Below are 19351 nucleotides of genomic sequence, written 5' to 3' on the forward strand. Positions count from 1 at the left end.
GAACAAAGAGTCAGGTGCCAAATTCCTCAAGGGAGGAAAAACCGACAAAATTTGTGACTGCAATTAGAAAACAAGAAAACATATGTTTAAATTCTGAATTAAAAGTGCTGTAAGAGGTCAGAGAAAGAAAATAATCAAGTCTTTGAGTTTATTTAGTAAAGGCATCAAGAGAAAATAATATGCAGGGGTTGGGATGTGGAATGTGAAAGTGGAATGAAGAAAGGCATGATAAAACTAAGAGCAAGAAATGGAAAAAAAAAAAACCCAACTACCTAAATAGAACTAAATGTTCTTGGGAGGGAAATGGAAATAAAAGCTAGATAGGTAGAATGTGTCAGAAGATGGGGAAAGATGCTATCTTTCTTCAAATCCCTAACAGAGAATTACTTGACTGCTCTTTTCACCATCTACGTTCTAGTCTCCTAAAAAAGTAAAGAGACATGGATGGAGATTGGACCTGAACATCAATTGGTACAGAGAACAACACCTGAGGAAATTCTATCTACTTATAGAAGTTGACACATTTTCTACAACAGTCTCAGTGTAGCTGTATCAAAGATAGTACTTGAACCCTGAGGTTATAAAGGTAGACAGAAATGTGCAAGGATCAGATACAAATAAGATAGCTACAAATTTTTTAATTCTAACAACAGATGTGAGGCATTGTCACAAGGTTTTTTAACTAGAAAGAAAACTCTTTTAAATTCCCTAGGATAGGGGCTGCTTAGGTGAGGTGGGGCACAGCAGATAGAACACAGGCATGGGAGTCAGGAGGACCCGAATTCAAATCTAAACTCAGACCCTTAATAGTTACCTAGCTGTGTGCTCTTGGGCAAGTTACTTAACCCCAATGCCTTGTAAAAACCAACCGCTCCCCTCCAAAAAAACCCAATCTCCCCAAAACAAAAAACCTCCCTAGGATTAATGCTTCCATAATTTCAAGACTTTCTCTGGTTGAAAAGATTAATTTCATGAACAATCTACACCTCAAATAAATAACATACAGTATTCTTTAAAAGTTAATTCATACTTTCCATACACTTAATTATCAAGTACTTCAATTTTTATGTAGTTATCACTTACCTAAATTGTTTCCAAAATCCTCTTGGTACATAATATTGTAATCTAGAAGCTGCTAAATGACCAAAAATGACCTGAAGATGTCTTAAAACACCAATATTGTATTCCTTTCTGTCTTCAGTTTTATTCAATGCTGGTTTGTCTTCATATTGATGAGGATATCCAAATACATCATCTCGGGGATCAACATTACTCTTTAAAAAATATGTAAAAATGATACTCATGGTATCTTGAAAATGTTTCAATTAGTGCACAGACAAGCACATTTACTAATCATATTTTATATCTGCATTAAACTCCTTGCTTTCAAAGAACTTAAAGATGCAAGTCAGGACATATGATATTTATTTGAAAAACACATCCATTTTATAGGGATGTTACTGAAGATCCTATTTGTTTCTGGTCATTTATAGCATTAGAAGATTAATTTTTCTTTTAGATGATTAATCTATAAAATGTTCTTCAGTAACTGTTAAAATAATTTATGACTGATACATTTTAATTTACATTTGACAGGAATGATAAGTGACGTCAGTCTGTATGGGTTTTACTGTTACAGCATCTAGTGCTACTGTTAACTTCTTTCTTATCCTAAGAACAAAGAAGCATCAAAAGTTATATGGTCATTTGGTTTTCAATGTCAGAGACAGGAGTCCAACACAACTGTCTTCTGACTTGAAATGGTGTTATTTCAATACTGCCTCTCTCATATTTCAATGTTCAATTAAATAAAATACTGAGTAAAACCATTAAAAAAAATTCTGATAAAGAAATTACTCAAAACTCCCATAATTCTGGGATTGGCTGAAAAAAAAGGGGCAAATGCATATAACGTTACAATGCAGTAACAAATGCTGAGTGAGAAACTCATTTGTATTATTTGGTATTTTTGTATTTGTATTAACTGGTACAAAGTGAAATATAAAAAGCTCACAAGAAATTTGAACAAAAAGAAAACAGAAAGTGCAACAAAAAGAAATCAAACACCTAGTAATTGAAAAACCAGTAAATAACCTAGAAGGACAGATAAAGAAATAAATTCTCTTCTCTTAAAAGAGAAAGGATGTTGGGATGTTTTGTATAATTTTTTTCCCCTTTGTTACAAAGTAGGTTTTATTTTGGAGGAATAGGAGATAATTTCTAGAAACAACTGAAGTAGAAAAACAACTAAACTGTGAATGCTTGGTAGAAAAGTTGCATTTTGAATATAAGTCGTCCTATTTAAGACTGATGACATTCTTGCCAAGACACACAACATTGCTTTTCTTTTCAAAGATAGAAAAGCTACTAAGGAAAACCTAGAAGTGGAAGTTTCAAAATGAACAGACAGACTGGTGGTATAGACTCTGGAAACATAACTCTCTCTCTCAGTGCTCTAGGTAACTCTGTAAGGCTTTATGTGGCAGAGAACTTGTGGGACTGCATTGGAAGAGGGAATTACCTTCTCTGGAAATTCTCCACACCAAAAAAACACAGGTCCAGTTCCTTATCATATCTCTGTTAATATTAAATAATATACCACTAACCACAAACGTAGGAGGCTGTTTAAAGCAAGGCAAAAGCTCACGAACAAAGAACATGATAAAAATATGAACAGCATCCTAATCTGTGCTGCTTAATGTCATCTGTATGCTACTAACGTCTGAAGTTTGTTTGAAAACTGAGAATAATTCAATCACAAATTCTATGGAAAATAAACAATTTAATTCAACATACATTAAGTACCTCTTTTTAACAGTGTGTAAGGTACCAGGGAAGCACAGTGGAGAGTACACTGGACCTGGAGTTAGGAGACATGAATTCACATTCAGCCTCAGACAGTTACCAGCTGTGCGACTCTGGGCAAAATATTTAACCTTTGTCTATCTCAATTTCCTGAATTACAAACTACTCTATCCCCTATCTCCTATATGTGTGAGTTTGAGTGTGGTGTATGTGTGGTGTGTGTGTGTGTGTTGAAATAATTTTTGTAAAGCCCTAAGCAAATCTTACAGTGCAATATAAATGAGAACTAGTATCATTATTAGCATTAGTACTGTATAAAAATATACTCATGAACACAAATACAGAACAATGATGAAATAAAAGTTACCTCATTGTCTTGCTTCTCATCTCCAGACATATCATCATCTACGTCACTGCCAGTGCCTTCTATTGCAAGGATACCATTCCTGATGGCAGGAATCATATAGAGTTGCTGGATCACTGAATTCATATAACAAGTAGCACCAGCATTTTTCAGACCCACAAATCCTTTTGGTGGTCGAGGTCCAACAGGTGGCAGATATTCCCATTCTGTAAGTGCTTCACAAGCTGAGAAAGATTAAAAGAAGTTGTCACAAGATGACCAAAGTTCTGCTATTACTAGAAAATTCTAACAGGTTCATAAAACTAACAGAAGCTACAATAACACCATAGATTGGTAGAATGTTTTATATAGTTTTCAATGTAGTTTCATAAATGTTCTCATTTGATCCTATAACAACCCTAAGAACTGTCTCTTTTTTGAAGATCATTTCTGTGTTTGAGTTGCCTTAAATAAATCCTTAAAGGTCAGATGGGGACTTAGAAGTTCTCCTGACAGCCCAATGCATTATTTATCTGAGTATAAACCAGCTTAGGCTGTGATCATCTATCTGTCTGTCTGTCTATCTATCGCTTTTGCAAGGCAGTGGGTTTAAGTGACTTGACTTGCCCAAGATCACACAGCTAGGTAATTATTAAAAGTGTCTAAGGTCATATTTGAACTCAGGTCCTCCTGACTCCAGGGTTGATATTCTATCCACTGTGCCACCTAGCTGACCCAGCCTGTGATATTTAACAGTACTATTTTGTTACCTAAGTCTAAAGGCTAAGTCAACACATTCATCCATGACCTGCAACTACTGCCTGGGAGTACTGATTTTTCTGTGGTGCTATATGAACTATATGGCCTCATTATATTAAAATAGTGTGGCCCATCAAAGAATTTCTCAGAAATCATAAATGAACATGAATTCTCTCTATTGATATCAATAGAGAATTTGTGTTCATTTATGATTAAAGAAAAATTAAGGATAAATGTGTATAATCTATCTTGCATATCTGATCACAGCCCCAGTAAAAAGGAAATCTTTTTCATATTGACAATTTTATCTTTGAAAATGTATAAAAAGCTGAGGGATGAAAAGGAAGAGAAAATTTTATTCTGATTAGTAAAGAAGAACTAACTTCTGATTTGGAAATGAAAGAATTCTTCCAAGAAAGTTACTACAGCATTTTAAGAGAAAACAGCAGTCACAATAGGAGAGGGGAGCAGTGAGATACATATTCTAAACCTGAAGAAAAAAGATTTTTGAAAGATCAGAGAAATGAGATATGCTTCCATGACTTTTAGTTCTTAGGAAAAAAGTTTTAAAAATGATACCAGAGACCACGATGGCAAAATAAATTAAAAGTTATTTAGATTCAGGGTCCAGATTTAGGCTCTGATAATGCTAAATGTGGGAATCTTAAAGCAAGTCACTCAAGTCTTTAACTGAAACTCCATCACTAATTATATAAAGAGAGAAATGCAGACTAATGAAACACACAAATTCCCATTAGAGTTAACAGCATCAAAGAATCCTGACAAAGTTATCAGAAACAGTCACAATTTATCTGGGGTGTCTGATCAAAATAGAATACTGTAGGACTATATCATTGTTTACTACTTGTGAAACCTAAAACCAAATTAATTCTTTGATAGTTACTATTGATTTACTAAGTTTGGAAATTAACCCACTAATTTTTTTTTTTAAGGTTTTTGCAAGGCAAAGGAGGTTAAGTGGCTTGCCCAAGGCCACACGGCTAGGTAATTATTAAGTGTCTGAGACCGGATTTGAACCCAGGTACTCCTGACTCCAGGGCCGGTGCTTTATCCACTGCGCCATCTAGCCGCCCTTAAAATTTTATTCTTAAGTACGGTTGATTTAACTACATCTTACTCATCCCCATATTCTTGTAGTGACTTTTTCTGTTGTTTTAAAAACTTGAGTGTTTCACTTGACTCTTAGTTATTGAATTACAATTTTACTGGCTTTGAGAACTGCCAGGAAGAAATGTCTTTTTTACTAATACAAGTTGGAACATTCTCTATTAAGTTCTACACAAAGAAAGGCAAAAACAGCTCCTGCCCTTAAGGAGTTTACATTTTAATGGTGGAGACAACATCTAAATAGATATACACAAGATATATAGAGTAGCTAAAAGGAAAACTTAGAAGGGGAAGTTGTAGTAGCTAGGGAGATAAGGAAAGTCCTCTTACAGAAGGGTATCATCTGGGGTGAGTATTGAAAGAAGTCACAGATTCCAAGAGGCAGGGGATTCCGAGCACTTGAAAATGCTATTGCGGGGGCAGCTAGGTGGCGCAGTGGATTAAGCACCGGCCCTGGAGTCAGGAGTACCTGGGTTCAAATCCGGTCTCAGACACTTAATAATTACCTAGCCGTGTGGCCTTGGGCAAGCCACTTAATACAACTGCCTAGCAAAAACCTAAAAAAAAAAAAAAAATGCTATTGCAAAAATAAGATGACACAACATGGAGCACTGTGAGAGAAACAAATCAGTCAGATTATTTGGAGAGTTCATGAATAGGAGCAAAATTTAAGAAGAATGGAAAGGTGAAAGGTAAAAAAGGAGACTTGAAGAATTGCAAATGCCAAAGGAGTTTATATATATTTGATCCTAAAGGTAATAAGTTATTGGAGTTTTATTGAACTGGGGATGAAAAGTTCAACCTGAGGTTTTAGGAAAATTAACCTGGTAACTTAAAGGGGATGCATTAAAATGGTTTAAGACTTAACGCAGGAATACCTATTAGAGACTACTGCAGTAGTCCCAGAGATGAGAATCTGGTAGCTGTGTGAACAGAGGAGATGAAACACATTTTAAAAGTAAAAATAACAATCAGCAACTGGAGCCGAGAATGCCAGAGTCAGTGGTGAATCTGATGTTTTATCTTTCATTCTCGAAGAAGACAGTGACATCAGGGAGGTAATGCCATGACAAGCACATGAACTGGATTTTAGAGGGGGGGTGCTCTGCTAAGTTACCAGCCTCACTTTCTCCCCCAAACCATCTGGGTCCAGTGACCAGATAGGAATCAGGATGAATATGGACAGCACTGGATGTGAGACAAACAAGGTTAAGTGACTTGCCCAAGATCACACAGCAAGTAAGTGTCTGAGGCCACATTTGAACCCAGTTCCTTCTGACTGAAGTCAGAGCTCCACCCACTGTGCCACCTAGCTGCCCAAGATGACCTGAAGGACACTGCGGGGGGGGGGGGGAGGAAAGGGAAAAAGTAATCATAATCATCATCATCATTATCATCTGAATCATAATAATAACTTATTTTTGATTTGGGTCAGACATTGTACCAAGTGCTTTAAAATTATTGCATTTGTTTCTCACAACCCCAGGAAGGAGGTGCTAACATCATTTTAAAATAGAAGAAACCAAGACAAACAAGAGAAACTTGCCCAAGAGCCCAGGGTCTGAGGTCAAGATATGAACTCAGATCTTCCCGAGTCCAGGACCAGTGCATTATTCACTTCATCACCAAACTGCCAAGAATAATGAATATTATTTTGGAAATATTGAATTTGAAAGGCTGAATAGATAGTTGATAATGTAGGACTGGAGTTCAGAGACTAAGGATCAACATACAGTTCTGAAAATAATCTACATGGAAATAACTGATCCTATAGGTTACCAAGAAAGAATATGTAGAAAGACAAGAAAGCCCAAGACAGACCTGTAGGAGATACTCAGAATTAGTGGGCATGACATAGATGAAGAGCCAAGAAAGGAGATAGACAAGATACAACCAAACAGGTACAAGAGAAAGAAAGAGGACTAAAATGGAAATGGAAAAAGGGCATCCAAGAGGAGAAAGTGATTGTTGGTGTCACAGGCTGCAGAATGGTAAAGAAGGACCAGGAGAGAGCAAGTCCTCTGAATCAGAGCACATTACAACTAATGGTCACTTTTGGAGATAACAGTTTCAGTTTAGTGATAAGACTGGACACCAGACTGCAGGAGGACAGAAAGGAGGAAACACTTTCAGGGAGTTCAAGCTGAGAAGTAAGAGGAAGAGAGATGAAAGATGATGGCTAAGAAATGATATTTTAATGATGAGGGAGAACAGATTATGGAAAGCAACAGGAAGAAATTAATAGATGGGGGAGATTAAAAAATTAAATAAATGGGGAAATCACTTTAAGGTCTGATTATTGTAGAGACTAGGATCAAGGGACTTAAAGGACCACATCTTGATTAGAGCCTGGAATGAAGGAAAATATGATAAAGAAAAGAAAGAAAGCAAGCTTTCAGGGAATGATATTTTCACTGAGAACATTGGTACCTTTCAAGGAATGCTTTTTCAGCTGAGGAAGGAAGAGAACTAGGGGTAGGGTGAAAAGATGGAGAAGAAATGAGAAGATTTGGACAGTTGCTATGATAAGTGGGATAGAGAATCCATTGAGTGAGTAGAAAGAATTCCTTGTGACGTTCTAGTAACATTAGAATACATACATTTGGAATTGACTCAATCATTACAGTTAGAGACTACCTATAGGTCCATTCTTATGCTAGTGAGAAGGAATAAAACAGAGAGATAGCAGGAATCATCCAGAGTGATGGAAAAATACACAAAAGAACAAAGAATTGGAAAAGAGCAGAGAATAAACTTTGTAAAGAGGTAGCTAGGTGACTCAATGGAGAGGGAGCTGAGAAAGATCTGAATTCAAATCCAATCTCAGACACTAGTAGTAACCCTGGGCAAGTCACTTAAACTCTGCATTAATCCAAGGGAGAAGGAAATGGCAAATCATTCCAGTATCTTTGTCAAGAAAAATCACATGGTCATCACTGACAGGCGAATGGATCATGTTATGTTGGAAAAAAATGACAAGAACTTTGTCAAAAAACAAAAAGAGGAGAATGAGAAGGAAGGCATATGTAGCAAGCATAAGTGTGATGACTTGGTAAAATATTGAAGGATTTGAGAGATTTAAGGTGGTGGTGGTGAGGACAGAAGGAATCAAAAAAAGTTTCTAATCAGTTAATGGAATTTCAGAGTTCATGTACATGATGGTGGGGCATTTGTTTATTATAGCAAGATCAAAAGGATAACTAGGTAAGAAGAGTAGAAAAAGAGATCCTGAGAAATTTGGGAAAACATTAAAATACACAAAGGAAGATTGAGTAACATGATTTCAGAGGGAAAAATGAGAACTAATGAGGAGTCAAAATGAAACATTGTGACTAAATATTAAGAGAATTTTTAAAGCTAGTAAAATGTAACAATGTCTCTCTTATGACTTGACTAAATTGTTTATGAAGAGAATGGATGTTCATTTATCAGCAATACTGCAAAGGAAATCCCTTTAACAGAGAGTGAACAGGATTAGATAATAACTAAGGCTCCTTCTAACACTAAGATTCTTTCAATCTGAACTGTAGGGCTTGGAACTTTGGTGAAGAAGGCTTAAACAGAAGCCTCAGGAGTTTTCCTCTATTTATATTGTGAAGAGTAAATGAACTTTACTGTCTTGAAATCAAGGCACATATTTTACTTGCTCAGATTTCTTTTTGGCTTATTTAAAATCACTGGCTATATTCTAGATAGCTGAAATGTTATTATAGCACAGTCATTATTACCATTATTAAAATTGTTTCAACTGTCAGTTACCTATGACATGAAACATAAATATGAAAAATTTGAATGTTTTTAATACAATGGTAGTAATTATATAAACAAATTATATAAATATATTAAAAAAATCATAAGTTTCTACTTATATGTCCAATAAAATAACCAATGATTTAAAGGTATTACGTACTAGTTATTGCTGTACCTATGTAATACATCTCTGTCAATGTGTCCACTATCTGTTTGAGATTTCTCACACAACCAACAGCTAATGCTACAAGAAGCTCAAAACCAGCATTGATGGTAGCTGGTGAACTGCAGACTGGTATGGCCTGCTCAGCTGGCAGTTCTCCATTTCTCATATATTGTAAGTAAACATTAGATGCAGGAAAGATGAAGTCATCAATCAACTCCTGAAAAGTAAAAAAAGAATGAAAAATATTAATAAATGGAGTCAAAGAAAGTAATAAATGTTTTAAAAAAGAAATTTGATAAAGTTTTTAAAATTAAAAATTATGTATTATTTAGCAGATCTTCATAGCAACTAGATTTATTTTAAAGTTGTCAAAGGGCTTTCATTACAACATTGTAAGGAAATCAGTGATGACATTTTTACTCTCATTTTACAGATGAAGAAAGTGAGATTTAGGGACTTACCTTTCATGACTGGAAGTATTTGTAAGAATTGGTATTTGAACATTGTTCTTCAGGTTCCAAGTCTAGCATTTTATGTACCACTTTAAAAACAGAGCTTTTGTTCTATTTCAGTTTGTATTTTTATATGGAGGGACTTCGTAACATTATTATAGAATATTTCTAAACTGATTTAATTTTTAAAAATATTAAACTCTAAATTTATATCCCCCTTCCTTTTGCAGACATTGACATGGCATTCTTAAATGGGACAAAATGGCAATAACATATAGTGAAAGGTATAAATTCACATGTACAAAAGCTTCCAAATAAGTCCTACATTTCTTGTGAGTTGTCCAAGTCTGTAGGTATTAGATGTCTGGGGCTGAATTTGAACTCATCCAAAATTTCAAAATGGATGAATTTGGTTAAAAAGGTGACATTTGCAGTAGGGACATCAAGAGATGATAGGAACAATCCTGATTGAAAGAGGGAGGTTCATAAAAAGAGGAAATGATGAGTTCCATTTGAGTTGTCTATGGGACATACAGTTTGAGATGCATCCAATAGGCAGGGAATAGAACTTAGGTCAAAGACTAGAGACTGGTTTGGAATTACCTGAGTCATTTTCTTAAAGATGGATTGAACCTGTAGGACCTGTTAATATCAACAAGAGAAACAGTGTAAAGAGAGAAGAGAGGAGAGGATACAAAGGTGTCAAATGCTGCTGAGAAGTCAGAAAGGAAGAAGTATGAAAAAAAAAAGTCATTGGATGTGGCCAATGAAAACTCGGTAACTCTGGAATAAACAGTTTCAATGGAATGATCAATTCTATTCTGGTTGAAGGTCATATCCAATTCTTCATGACCATTTAGATATTGAATTGGCTTGCCATTTCCATTAAGGCAAACTGAATTAAGGTGACTTGTACAGGGTCACATTAATTAACATCTGAGACTGGATTTGAGTCTACCTGATGTCAGATTCAGTGCTACATCTATTGAGCTCTAGCTGTCCATCTAAATAAGAATGAATAATAAATTAATAGAGGAAACAATCAGGACCATCATTTAAATTTCTCCAGCAAAATTCAGCAGCATATAAGCATAAGAAAGTAGTTGGTAAAAGTAATAATTCAGGGTTGGAGTCTGGAACAGGATATGTGGCAAAAGGACAAGGTGGCAAGATTTATATAGAGTTAAACTAATTGACTAGGGTGTGTAAATTTTGAAGTTAAGAAAAGTGAAGCTAGAGGAAGTGGATGACATGGACCATGCAGAAGATGGATGGAGTGATCAGAAGCTGTGCTGAGGAAAGAGAGTGAGTTTAGGAAGAATGAAGAACAGTGGATTGTAGACAAAAAGAGGAATTTTACTTATAAAGGTGGAATGTTTATTGGTGATGATTAGATCCATAATATGAACATCTCTATAAAAGATCTAAGTGGAGTGACTGCAGATTGTAAAAGTCAAAGTTAAGCTGAGAAGTAAGGGTATTTGAAGGGACCTTAATATATATGTCTCCCTTCACCCCTAAGTAAAAACAAAATTTATATGGGTTAGGAAGACTAAGAGTCAGCTACTGAACTATTTGAGAAATAGGGAAAAGTAAGCAGTAGTATTATTATGAGTTGATAAATTAATGATATGAGATAAAGCTGGCTACTATATATTCTTATAGAATCCAAAATTAAAATCAGTTTAAGTTAGGAGCTACTCAAATTACCAAGTATTAATCAAAGGACTCCTTCCAATAGCAAGTTCCTCTATTGCATTTAAAATATTTTGTTAAAGGGTTGATTTTTAATTTAAACTCTTGTGATCCTAAAGAAAGGCAATGTGGCACACTGAATAGGGTTGGCTCAAAGTTTAGGAAGATGAAATTTAAATTAATGCCTCTTGACACACAATGGTATTAACTTTTGGCAGGTCAACTGCATAACAGATGCTGTACTATCCCGGTAGTAGAGATTTCTTTATAGGAAATGTATGAAATCAGAGGAGCACAGATTTAGAGCTGGAAGGGGTTTTTGAAGACCATTTTATAGATGACAAAACTGAGGTTCAGAAATATGAAGTGTTTTGCTCCAGAGTCACAGAGCAAGTTCAAGATAGGGTTTGACCCCATAATTTCTGGATTCCAAGTCCAATGCCTTTCCACTAAACCTAAACCTAGGTCTGTTCGAAAAAGAAATATCTATATTTGAAATGAGGTAGACTTACTCTCCCCCCTTCAAGACATATACACAAAGATAATTAAGGCAGTTTTTTTAAATCCCCCAACAGATCCAAGAGAATACATAGTTTTCCAACTTTAAGAGAGATAAAAGACTCACAAAGGTAGTACTTACTTTAATAAGATTAGCACCTCCTTTTTCACAACCAATATGGTATTTCTTTTCAGGAGTCTGAAAGGCCAATAACTCTTTTGTTACACCAAGGTGACCTTCCAAGATTGTCTCTTCCACCCCTGTTTCACCTGTTCTTTTAACTTCATCCTAAGACAGAAAAGGTATTAGGAGAGTTTTAATTTAAATTTGCAGTTAATAATGCTTAAAAAAATTTGCTGAGATGATGCTTTAAAAACCATACTTCAATATTTATTAAGCACCCACTATGGGAAAGGCACTGTGCAGGGATACAAGGATAAAATATTCTAAATTTTTCATACCAGGAAAAATAATGGATGAGTAAATATGTGTTTATAGAAATATATTTGAGGTCTGGGAGGAAGTAATCTAAGTGATGATCACATCATTATTGCTGGTCATATTTTAAACACCCTTGAAATAGACCCCAAAATTTGCCTAGGACATTTTTATCCTTTTTCCATTCTAATTATGCAAGATGATAATGTAACGTAAAACTAAAAGTTTCACATTATTTAATGAGATTCAATCATTTTTTGCAGATTGCTATTTTACTTTTACAATTACATGTTTTGAAAGTTTTTTTTTAACATTCATCCACTTGCATATTCATGTTACGCATTTTCTACCACCCTCCCTTCCCATACCCCTACTCAAAGTAACAATCATACATGCACATTTGTGTTTAACATGTTTACATATTAGTAATTTTGTGCATTAGAAACTAGGACCAAGGGAGAAGAAAGTCAAGGAATAAGAAGGAAAAACATAAGAGGAACATAGCATCCATTCAGATTCTGTGGGCTTTTTTGTTTTTATTTGTTTATTTTTCCTCTAGATGTGAATATTATCCATAGGTCTTACATAGATCTCCCTAGATCTCTGAACTGCTGAGAAGAGCTACATACATCATAGTTGATCAACTCACAATATTGTTGTTAATGTGTACAATGTTATGAGATTCAATCTTGAAACAATATAAGAATTTCTTACCTCGACTGAAAATTTTCAAATGTCTTTTAAATGAACATTTGAACAGAAACTGAAACAAACATTTTTGGATGAAAAAGAAAAGTTCAAATGGTAGTTCATAAAGAAGCTTCTGGTTAGGCACCATGATCTTTTTAATAAGGGGTCAAGAATAAATCATTAAAAATTTAGAAATAATTTTTGCTTTGAAGTTAAAAATATTGGAGAAAAAAATGAAATAAGGTGTTTTAAGAAAATGATATTTCTATGCATGAGCTAGCAGAATTTGTGTTTATTTTACATACCTGTAAGTTACCTTACCTTCTTGCCTACCACTGAAAGAAAATATTAATCACTTCCTGGGACTTCTAAAATGATTGAACAAAATTGATCTATTTATATCTTGTAATATGATAAATTATTCACTGCAACTTACCCTGATCCTTTTAAGCCAATCAATTTCATTATTTAAAAGAACTTCAGCATTGGGCACATTAATATTACTGTTGTAAGCATAATTTAGAAGATGCCTTAATAAAGTAAAATAATCTCCTGAATGTTTAGCTCTCTCTCTTGCTGTACTCTGAAACATAAAGCACAATATATTAATACAATGAGCACATGGCACACATACACACAACGTGTGCATTTTCCTTGGTGTCTAAAACACTTCAAAAAAGTCAGTCAACAATAGATCAGAGTTTAAATGAACACTTCCTCATTTAAGGTAAGTCAAATTTTGCTTTTTTATAAGGTCTAAATTTTAATTAAATAAAATTCTTCAAAATTGTAATAGTTCAAGAATAAATTGGGAGTTGAACATAATCTAAACCAAACTATCTAAAAGTATATACATTAAAAAGAATCACTTTTTTTTGAACATGACCAACTTACTATTAATTCAAATGTCATTAGTAGACATGCTACTAATTTTAATTAAAATATTTAATATCTTACCCCTAAAACGGTAAATAATAAAGTAATGAAGAAAAGTAGAGGTCTGTGTCCCATGCAACACCTGGTAGACATTAAAAAGAATTGCTCCTGTGCCATCTGACGAACAGTTCTGAAAAGGAAAATAGTATTTGAAGATTTTCAAACAATAGTAATAATTTGTACTTGATAAAGAATTGTTAAAAAAAAGTTAATGTAACTCACTTAACTCATTTTCCTTTTATGTTTTATTTTCAGGTGTTAAATATTATTACTATTTGATTAACAACAAAAATTATAAAAGATTTATATTTGAAAATTACTCTTCTTTATGCTTGGTTTTATAATATGAATTTATTTGGATCAGAAAAATTTCTCTTATAAAGACTTAAATTTATATTCCTGAATGGGAAGATGACTGTGTGCTTTCAGAACTCCTTTCAGAGCCATTCCATATACTGGAAAACACTTCCACTTATCTCGAAAAGGGTTAGTGTTAAGCACTAACTTCTATGAGTACCTCTACTCTTTTTTCTTTTCTTTTTTTAGTTTCTGCTAGGCAATGAGGTTAAAGTGGCTTGCCCAAGGCCACACAGCTAGGTAAATTATTAAGTGTCTGAGGTTGGATTTGAACTCAGGTACTCCTGACTCCAGGGCCAGTGCTCTATTCACTGTGTCACCTAGCCTCCCCAACACCACCTAGCCGCCCCCTTCTACTCTTTATTTTTTTTAGGTTTTTGCAAGACAAATGGGGTTAAGTGGCTTGCCCACGGCCACACAGCTAGGTAATCACTAAGTGTCTGAGATTGGATTTGAACCCAGGTACTCCTGACTCCAGGCCTGGTGCTTTATCCACTGCACCACCTAGCCACCCCCCTTCTATTCTTTAAAACTGATACTGGGGAGACAAAACAGCACTGTTTATGCTTTATTAAGTATATAATTTAATGGGGGATTAATGACATAAAAGTCTGCCAGAAGAAAAACAAAAGAATGCTGCATTGCCACAAGAATCAATATGCCTTTGAACCAGAAGATTCTTTAGTGAGTCTAACATTGCTAATTTTACAGATGAAGAAAATGTCCCAATGAAGTAAAGTGACATAATTCATGTATCAAGGCATAAAACTAGTTTATAACCTATAAGAGGAACAAAATAATTATGCAAACAGCTGCTACCATTTGTATAGTGCTTGATAGTTTACAAAGCACTTTCCTTAATCCAGTTAGGCAGGTAATGATGAATAGAGCCTTACACAGACTGACTTGAGGTTAATACACTTGAGTCTCCTATTAATGTGCTCATAATCATTACATTTCATCACACTTCATTTCAATTACTGTTAAACTATCCAATCACCTTTCTTCTTTGGTTTTGTGTGGGCATTAGCATGTGTAATAAATAGTTTTTTATTTATTTATTTTTTAAGGTTTTTTTTTTTTGCAAGGCAAACAGGGTTAAGTGGCTTGCCCAAGGCCACACGGCTAGGTAATTATTAAGGGTCTGAGACTGGATTTGAACCCAGGTACTCCTGACTCCAGGACCAGTGCTTTATCCACTACACCACCTAGCCGCCCCCTAATAAATAGTTTTTAACCAGACTTGTTGAACTAAAGCTACTTTCTAGAGATATGACTTACACACACAGATTTCTCCTCTCCTCAAATGGTATCTTCTTTGCAACTCAGGAGTCTTAGAAAACTTTCTAGAGCACTAGTATTAAAATCAAATAGCAACAGATGACTCAGAATATTACAAATGGATATTTATCTATGTAGTACTGAGTATTTATTTTGTTAAATATTTCTCAATTGCTGGTCCCCAGACTTATTTGGGGGTCATATGGCCAGCAGATGGCAGAGGAACGATTTAAACACAGATCTTGTCTTCAAAGCTGGTCCACTATCCACTATGTACAATGAATGCCTCTCTTTCTTAGCTTTTTCCTATTAACAATAATATAAATGAAAATAATGAGTAGTATTATTTAAAAACTTTACAAATATCTCATTTGAACCATACAACAACCATGAATAGGTGCTTTGATTATTGTTCTACAGATGCAGAAATTGAAATTGATGCTGAAAGGGTAACTCTTTTGAGAGGGTCATAGAACTACTGAGGCGAAATTCAAACTCAGGTCTTCCTGACTTCTAGACTTCAAGTCTAGACCTGGATGCACTGTGCCACCAAGATGCCTAAGAAAGTAATACAAGAGTTTGATGGAAAAAAAAAATCACTAAAAGAGGTAAAATCACTTAAACAGAATTGATCTTTATTTCCATCATGTGAATTTAATTTTCTTTTTTAAAGAATTATAAACAATATATTACACCAAGAGGGTAAGAATTTCCCATGCTAAGAAAAATTTTTTAGTAAGGAAAGGCATAAGAGTGTACTCATCCTTAGACGTCAAGCACAGTTGTGATACTTTCCAAACTAATAACAATCTTTTTCCCTTGACCATATGAAAATTTTCAATGTTTGAGATCTCCTGGACTCAGAAAGAATAGATTTGGTTTTCTTACTTTTTTTTTAAGGTTTTTGCAAGGCAAATGGGGTTAAGTGGCTTGCCCAAGCCCACACAGCTACGTAATTATTAAGTGTTTGAGAGCAGATTTGAACCCAGGTACTCCTGACTCCTGGGCCGGTGCTTTATCCACTGCGCCACCTAGCCGCCCTGCTTTCTTCTTTATATTTATGATATCTGACAATAATGAGTCTGACTTCAATATCATACTTTACAATTATGTGCTTTTTAAAAAGTGATATTCTTACAGACTGAAAATGTTTTGTTTTAGGTTTCAGCTTTATAAAGTAAGAGAAAAGAACATTTTTTCATCAAATGAAATTATATACTAAAATTTAAAGGAACAGTTTTTTTATTTTATACTGCTTAAAATACTTTTGATTTTAAAGAAATTACAGGATAACTTTCAATGTCATATAAAGTTTAAGAATCGGAAGATGATCTCAAATCCACAAGAAAGATTTTGGCAAATCATTCTTTAACACAACAAAGATAAATTAGGAAGAAAGTAAAGTTTTTCCTTATAAAAATTAAGTTTAGTAATACTTAAAAAAGGATCCATTTCAAAAATTAAAGTGATGAATTTGTAGAAAATTAAAGTTGTCTCCTAGCAATGGGGTGGAATAACTGGAATTCATGTTATAATAAATGGCAATGGCTACAACAACTCACTCTGCCCAGTGAAATATTTCATTTTGTTTTTTTTTTTCTCCCAGGCTCACCTGAGGTGCTTTCATCTTACTCATATAGACTTCCCTGATTCATATTAACTGAGACAATATAGGAAAAGGAGACTTTCCTGACAGTAAATGATTATGTAATCTCTCCTAAAGGATTCTATCTATAGCTTTTCTTTGTCTGCTTTCTAGCCTATGTATTTCTATAAAGTTGTATTGCCTAACAGATTGTTTTAACTTCAAAAGGAGGAATTGTTTTTATTTAATGTAAATTTGCAACACCTTGTCTATAGAAGGGACTAAGTAAATCTTTACTTCATGAGTTTTGTAAATTCAACTAACAGTCAATCTACTGTAGATTGGATTAGGATTTTTAATGGGGGGTGGCTAGGTGGCGCAGTGGATAAAGCACTGGCTGGGGAGTCAGGAGTACCTGGGTTCAAATTCAGTCTCAGACACTTAATAATTACCTAGCTGTGTGGCCTTGGGCAAGCCACTTAACCTCATTTGCTTTGCAAAAACCTAAAAAAAAATAAAGAAAAAAAAAGATTTTTAATGAAAGAACATTATTTTCCTATTCCCAGAGAAGTTTTTAAAAAATTAAGGTATTTGGTTGTATCTAAAGTTCAATACATACAATGAACAAATTATGTCATCCTACAAAATTTCCCCTTAAAAATATTTTTAAATTTTAGATTGTACATGAATTTGTAGCTTACGTTGTTATTATGGTCAAAAACCATCTTCTGGCAAAGAGTAGTTTCCTACTAGGAGCTTGTTAGAAGTCTTTTTTCCCCCCATTTTAGTTCTTGGTTTAATACTGTGACTGTGTTTGTTCCCTACTGGCTCTTTCCTGTCTGATCTGTCCACTGATTTATTTTCCTCTTTTGTAATGAGTAATGAAAACAGTTTTGAAAACTGAAACTTTTTGTGAATTTTGTAATACTACTCCATTTTTTTCTCTTGAAATTCAAGATCTTTTACTAATTTCAAAAAAAGTTGTTCTTTTGTCTACTTTGCCATTTTATCTTTTGCTACTTTGGTACAGACTAAATCTGGAAATTAATTTGGATAGTATTGTGATCCTTATGGTCATTATTTACTGTGAATACACTTCCAATTTTTTATGTCTTCCTGTCGTTCATAGGATCCCAGAATTAGAACTGAAAGGGAGCTCAGAGGCCTTTAATATAAGAAGTACTTTTAGTTTTTGGCAACGAAGTAACAACATGGAAATGTTTAATGTTTTAAAGGTTTATGAAATGGTTTCTTCACAAAATCTTGTGAATTAGATAGAGGTAAAGTGGGTTGCTGGTGCTATACTGCAATCTAACAAGTGAAAATTTATTCATCTTGTAGAAATTAGTCAAATTTCTTCCTGCTAAAGTTGTTTTAAGATGTATATACCACCATAAAGCTTGCATGAGCAATCATAATAACAAATTACTATATTATATGCAGTTTGTTTCATTTATTTGCATCTAGTTAAGTTTTTGAGATCCAGGGATAAGCATCAAAGAATACTGTCCAGTAATTTCTCAAAAGTAATAAATTAAATCATATACTGACACAAATACCTTACAAAATAGTAAGACTCATAAAAGATAAGTTACCAATTATATTCACAAGGTGCCATTTATTTAAGAAATACATTTAAATTTTGAGAGGAATCTAATTTTTAAAATATAGTTGATTTGAAAAAAGAAACCATCTTTTTCATGAGAAAAAAAAATTCAGAATAAATAGTATTTTATCAAAGCACTGCCAAAGGTATGGACCAAATGTTCTGACAAGTCTCAATGTGAGAACCTCCTGGTATTTGTTTAGGGACAAGGTTAAGAAACTGACATAGCATGAATGCAGGCTAGTCTCCAAGGAAGAAATAAAAAGAATCATCATCTGCAACTGCTGGAATTCAAGAAATGTAAGAAAGCCTACACATTAGTGAAGGAAAAGACCAACAAAGATGACTCAAAGACACTGGAGAGCACAAGCTGTTGGTTTATCAGTGATCCTGACTTCAGAGTACCAAAAATACTAGAGAATCTGTATATCCTGGAAGTCAGAATAGGAAGCCAGTGCTTTTTTCCAAATTCAGAAAGGATATACCTTCTCTGTGTGGCTAATAACCTTTCACTAACTCTCCTAAGGATCTAGTACTAAATTTAGCATAACTACCTTAAATACAATCCAAAGTCACCATTAGATGGAACACCAGAAAAAAGAGTACCTGAATCTCAAGTAACAAGATATAATAGAAATCTGTTACACTGGTGAAACAGAGATTTAAAAAAAAAAAAAAGATGAATTTGCTTTAGATAACTGAAAGGCTCCTTGGAGTTTACCAAGTGACTTGGTCTGCCTTAAGGTTTTGGAACATCACTTTAGTAGTTGTCTACTTGAATCAGGGGCTGTTTGATTTTTGTTTCTGTATCATCAGTTTAATATAATTCTTGACAGAGTAGCTACTTAATAAAGACTTATT

At 34.2% G+C, this 19351-nt stretch overlaps 1 protein-coding gene across 5 annotated transcripts in view; it reads right to left on the bottom strand.

Moving 5' to 3' along the window:
- USP9X (ubiquitin specific peptidase 9 X-linked) overlaps positions 1 to 19351 on the bottom strand; it is a 174239-nt gene that overhangs the window by 42968 nt on the left and 111920 nt on the right. For 3 of the 5 annotated variants that reach the window (XM_074214169.1, XM_074214166.1, XM_074214165.1), the window contains exons 26-31: positions 13683 to 13791; positions 13162 to 13308; positions 11739 to 11885; positions 8946 to 9168; positions 3173 to 3393; positions 1084 to 1274 (exon numbers count right to left, since the gene is read on the bottom strand). In XM_074214169.1, the coding sequence (XP_074070270.1) occupies positions 1084 to 1274; positions 3173 to 3393; positions 8946 to 9168; positions 11739 to 11885; positions 13162 to 13308; positions 13683 to 13791 (1038 nt within the window). The remainder of the gene's footprint in view (positions 1 to 1083; positions 1275 to 3172; positions 3394 to 8945; positions 9169 to 11738; positions 11886 to 13161; positions 13309 to 13682; positions 13792 to 19351) is intronic. The other 2 variants (XM_074214168.1, XM_074214167.1) reach the window with 1 other exon arrangement.

Source organism: Macrotis lagotis, chromosome 1, assembly GCF_037893015.1.
Source record: "Macrotis lagotis isolate mMagLag1 chromosome 1, bilby.v1.9.chrom.fasta, whole genome shotgun sequence".
In the NCBI taxonomy this organism is placed as follows: Eukaryota; Metazoa; Chordata; class Mammalia; order Peramelemorphia; family Peramelidae; genus Macrotis; species Macrotis lagotis.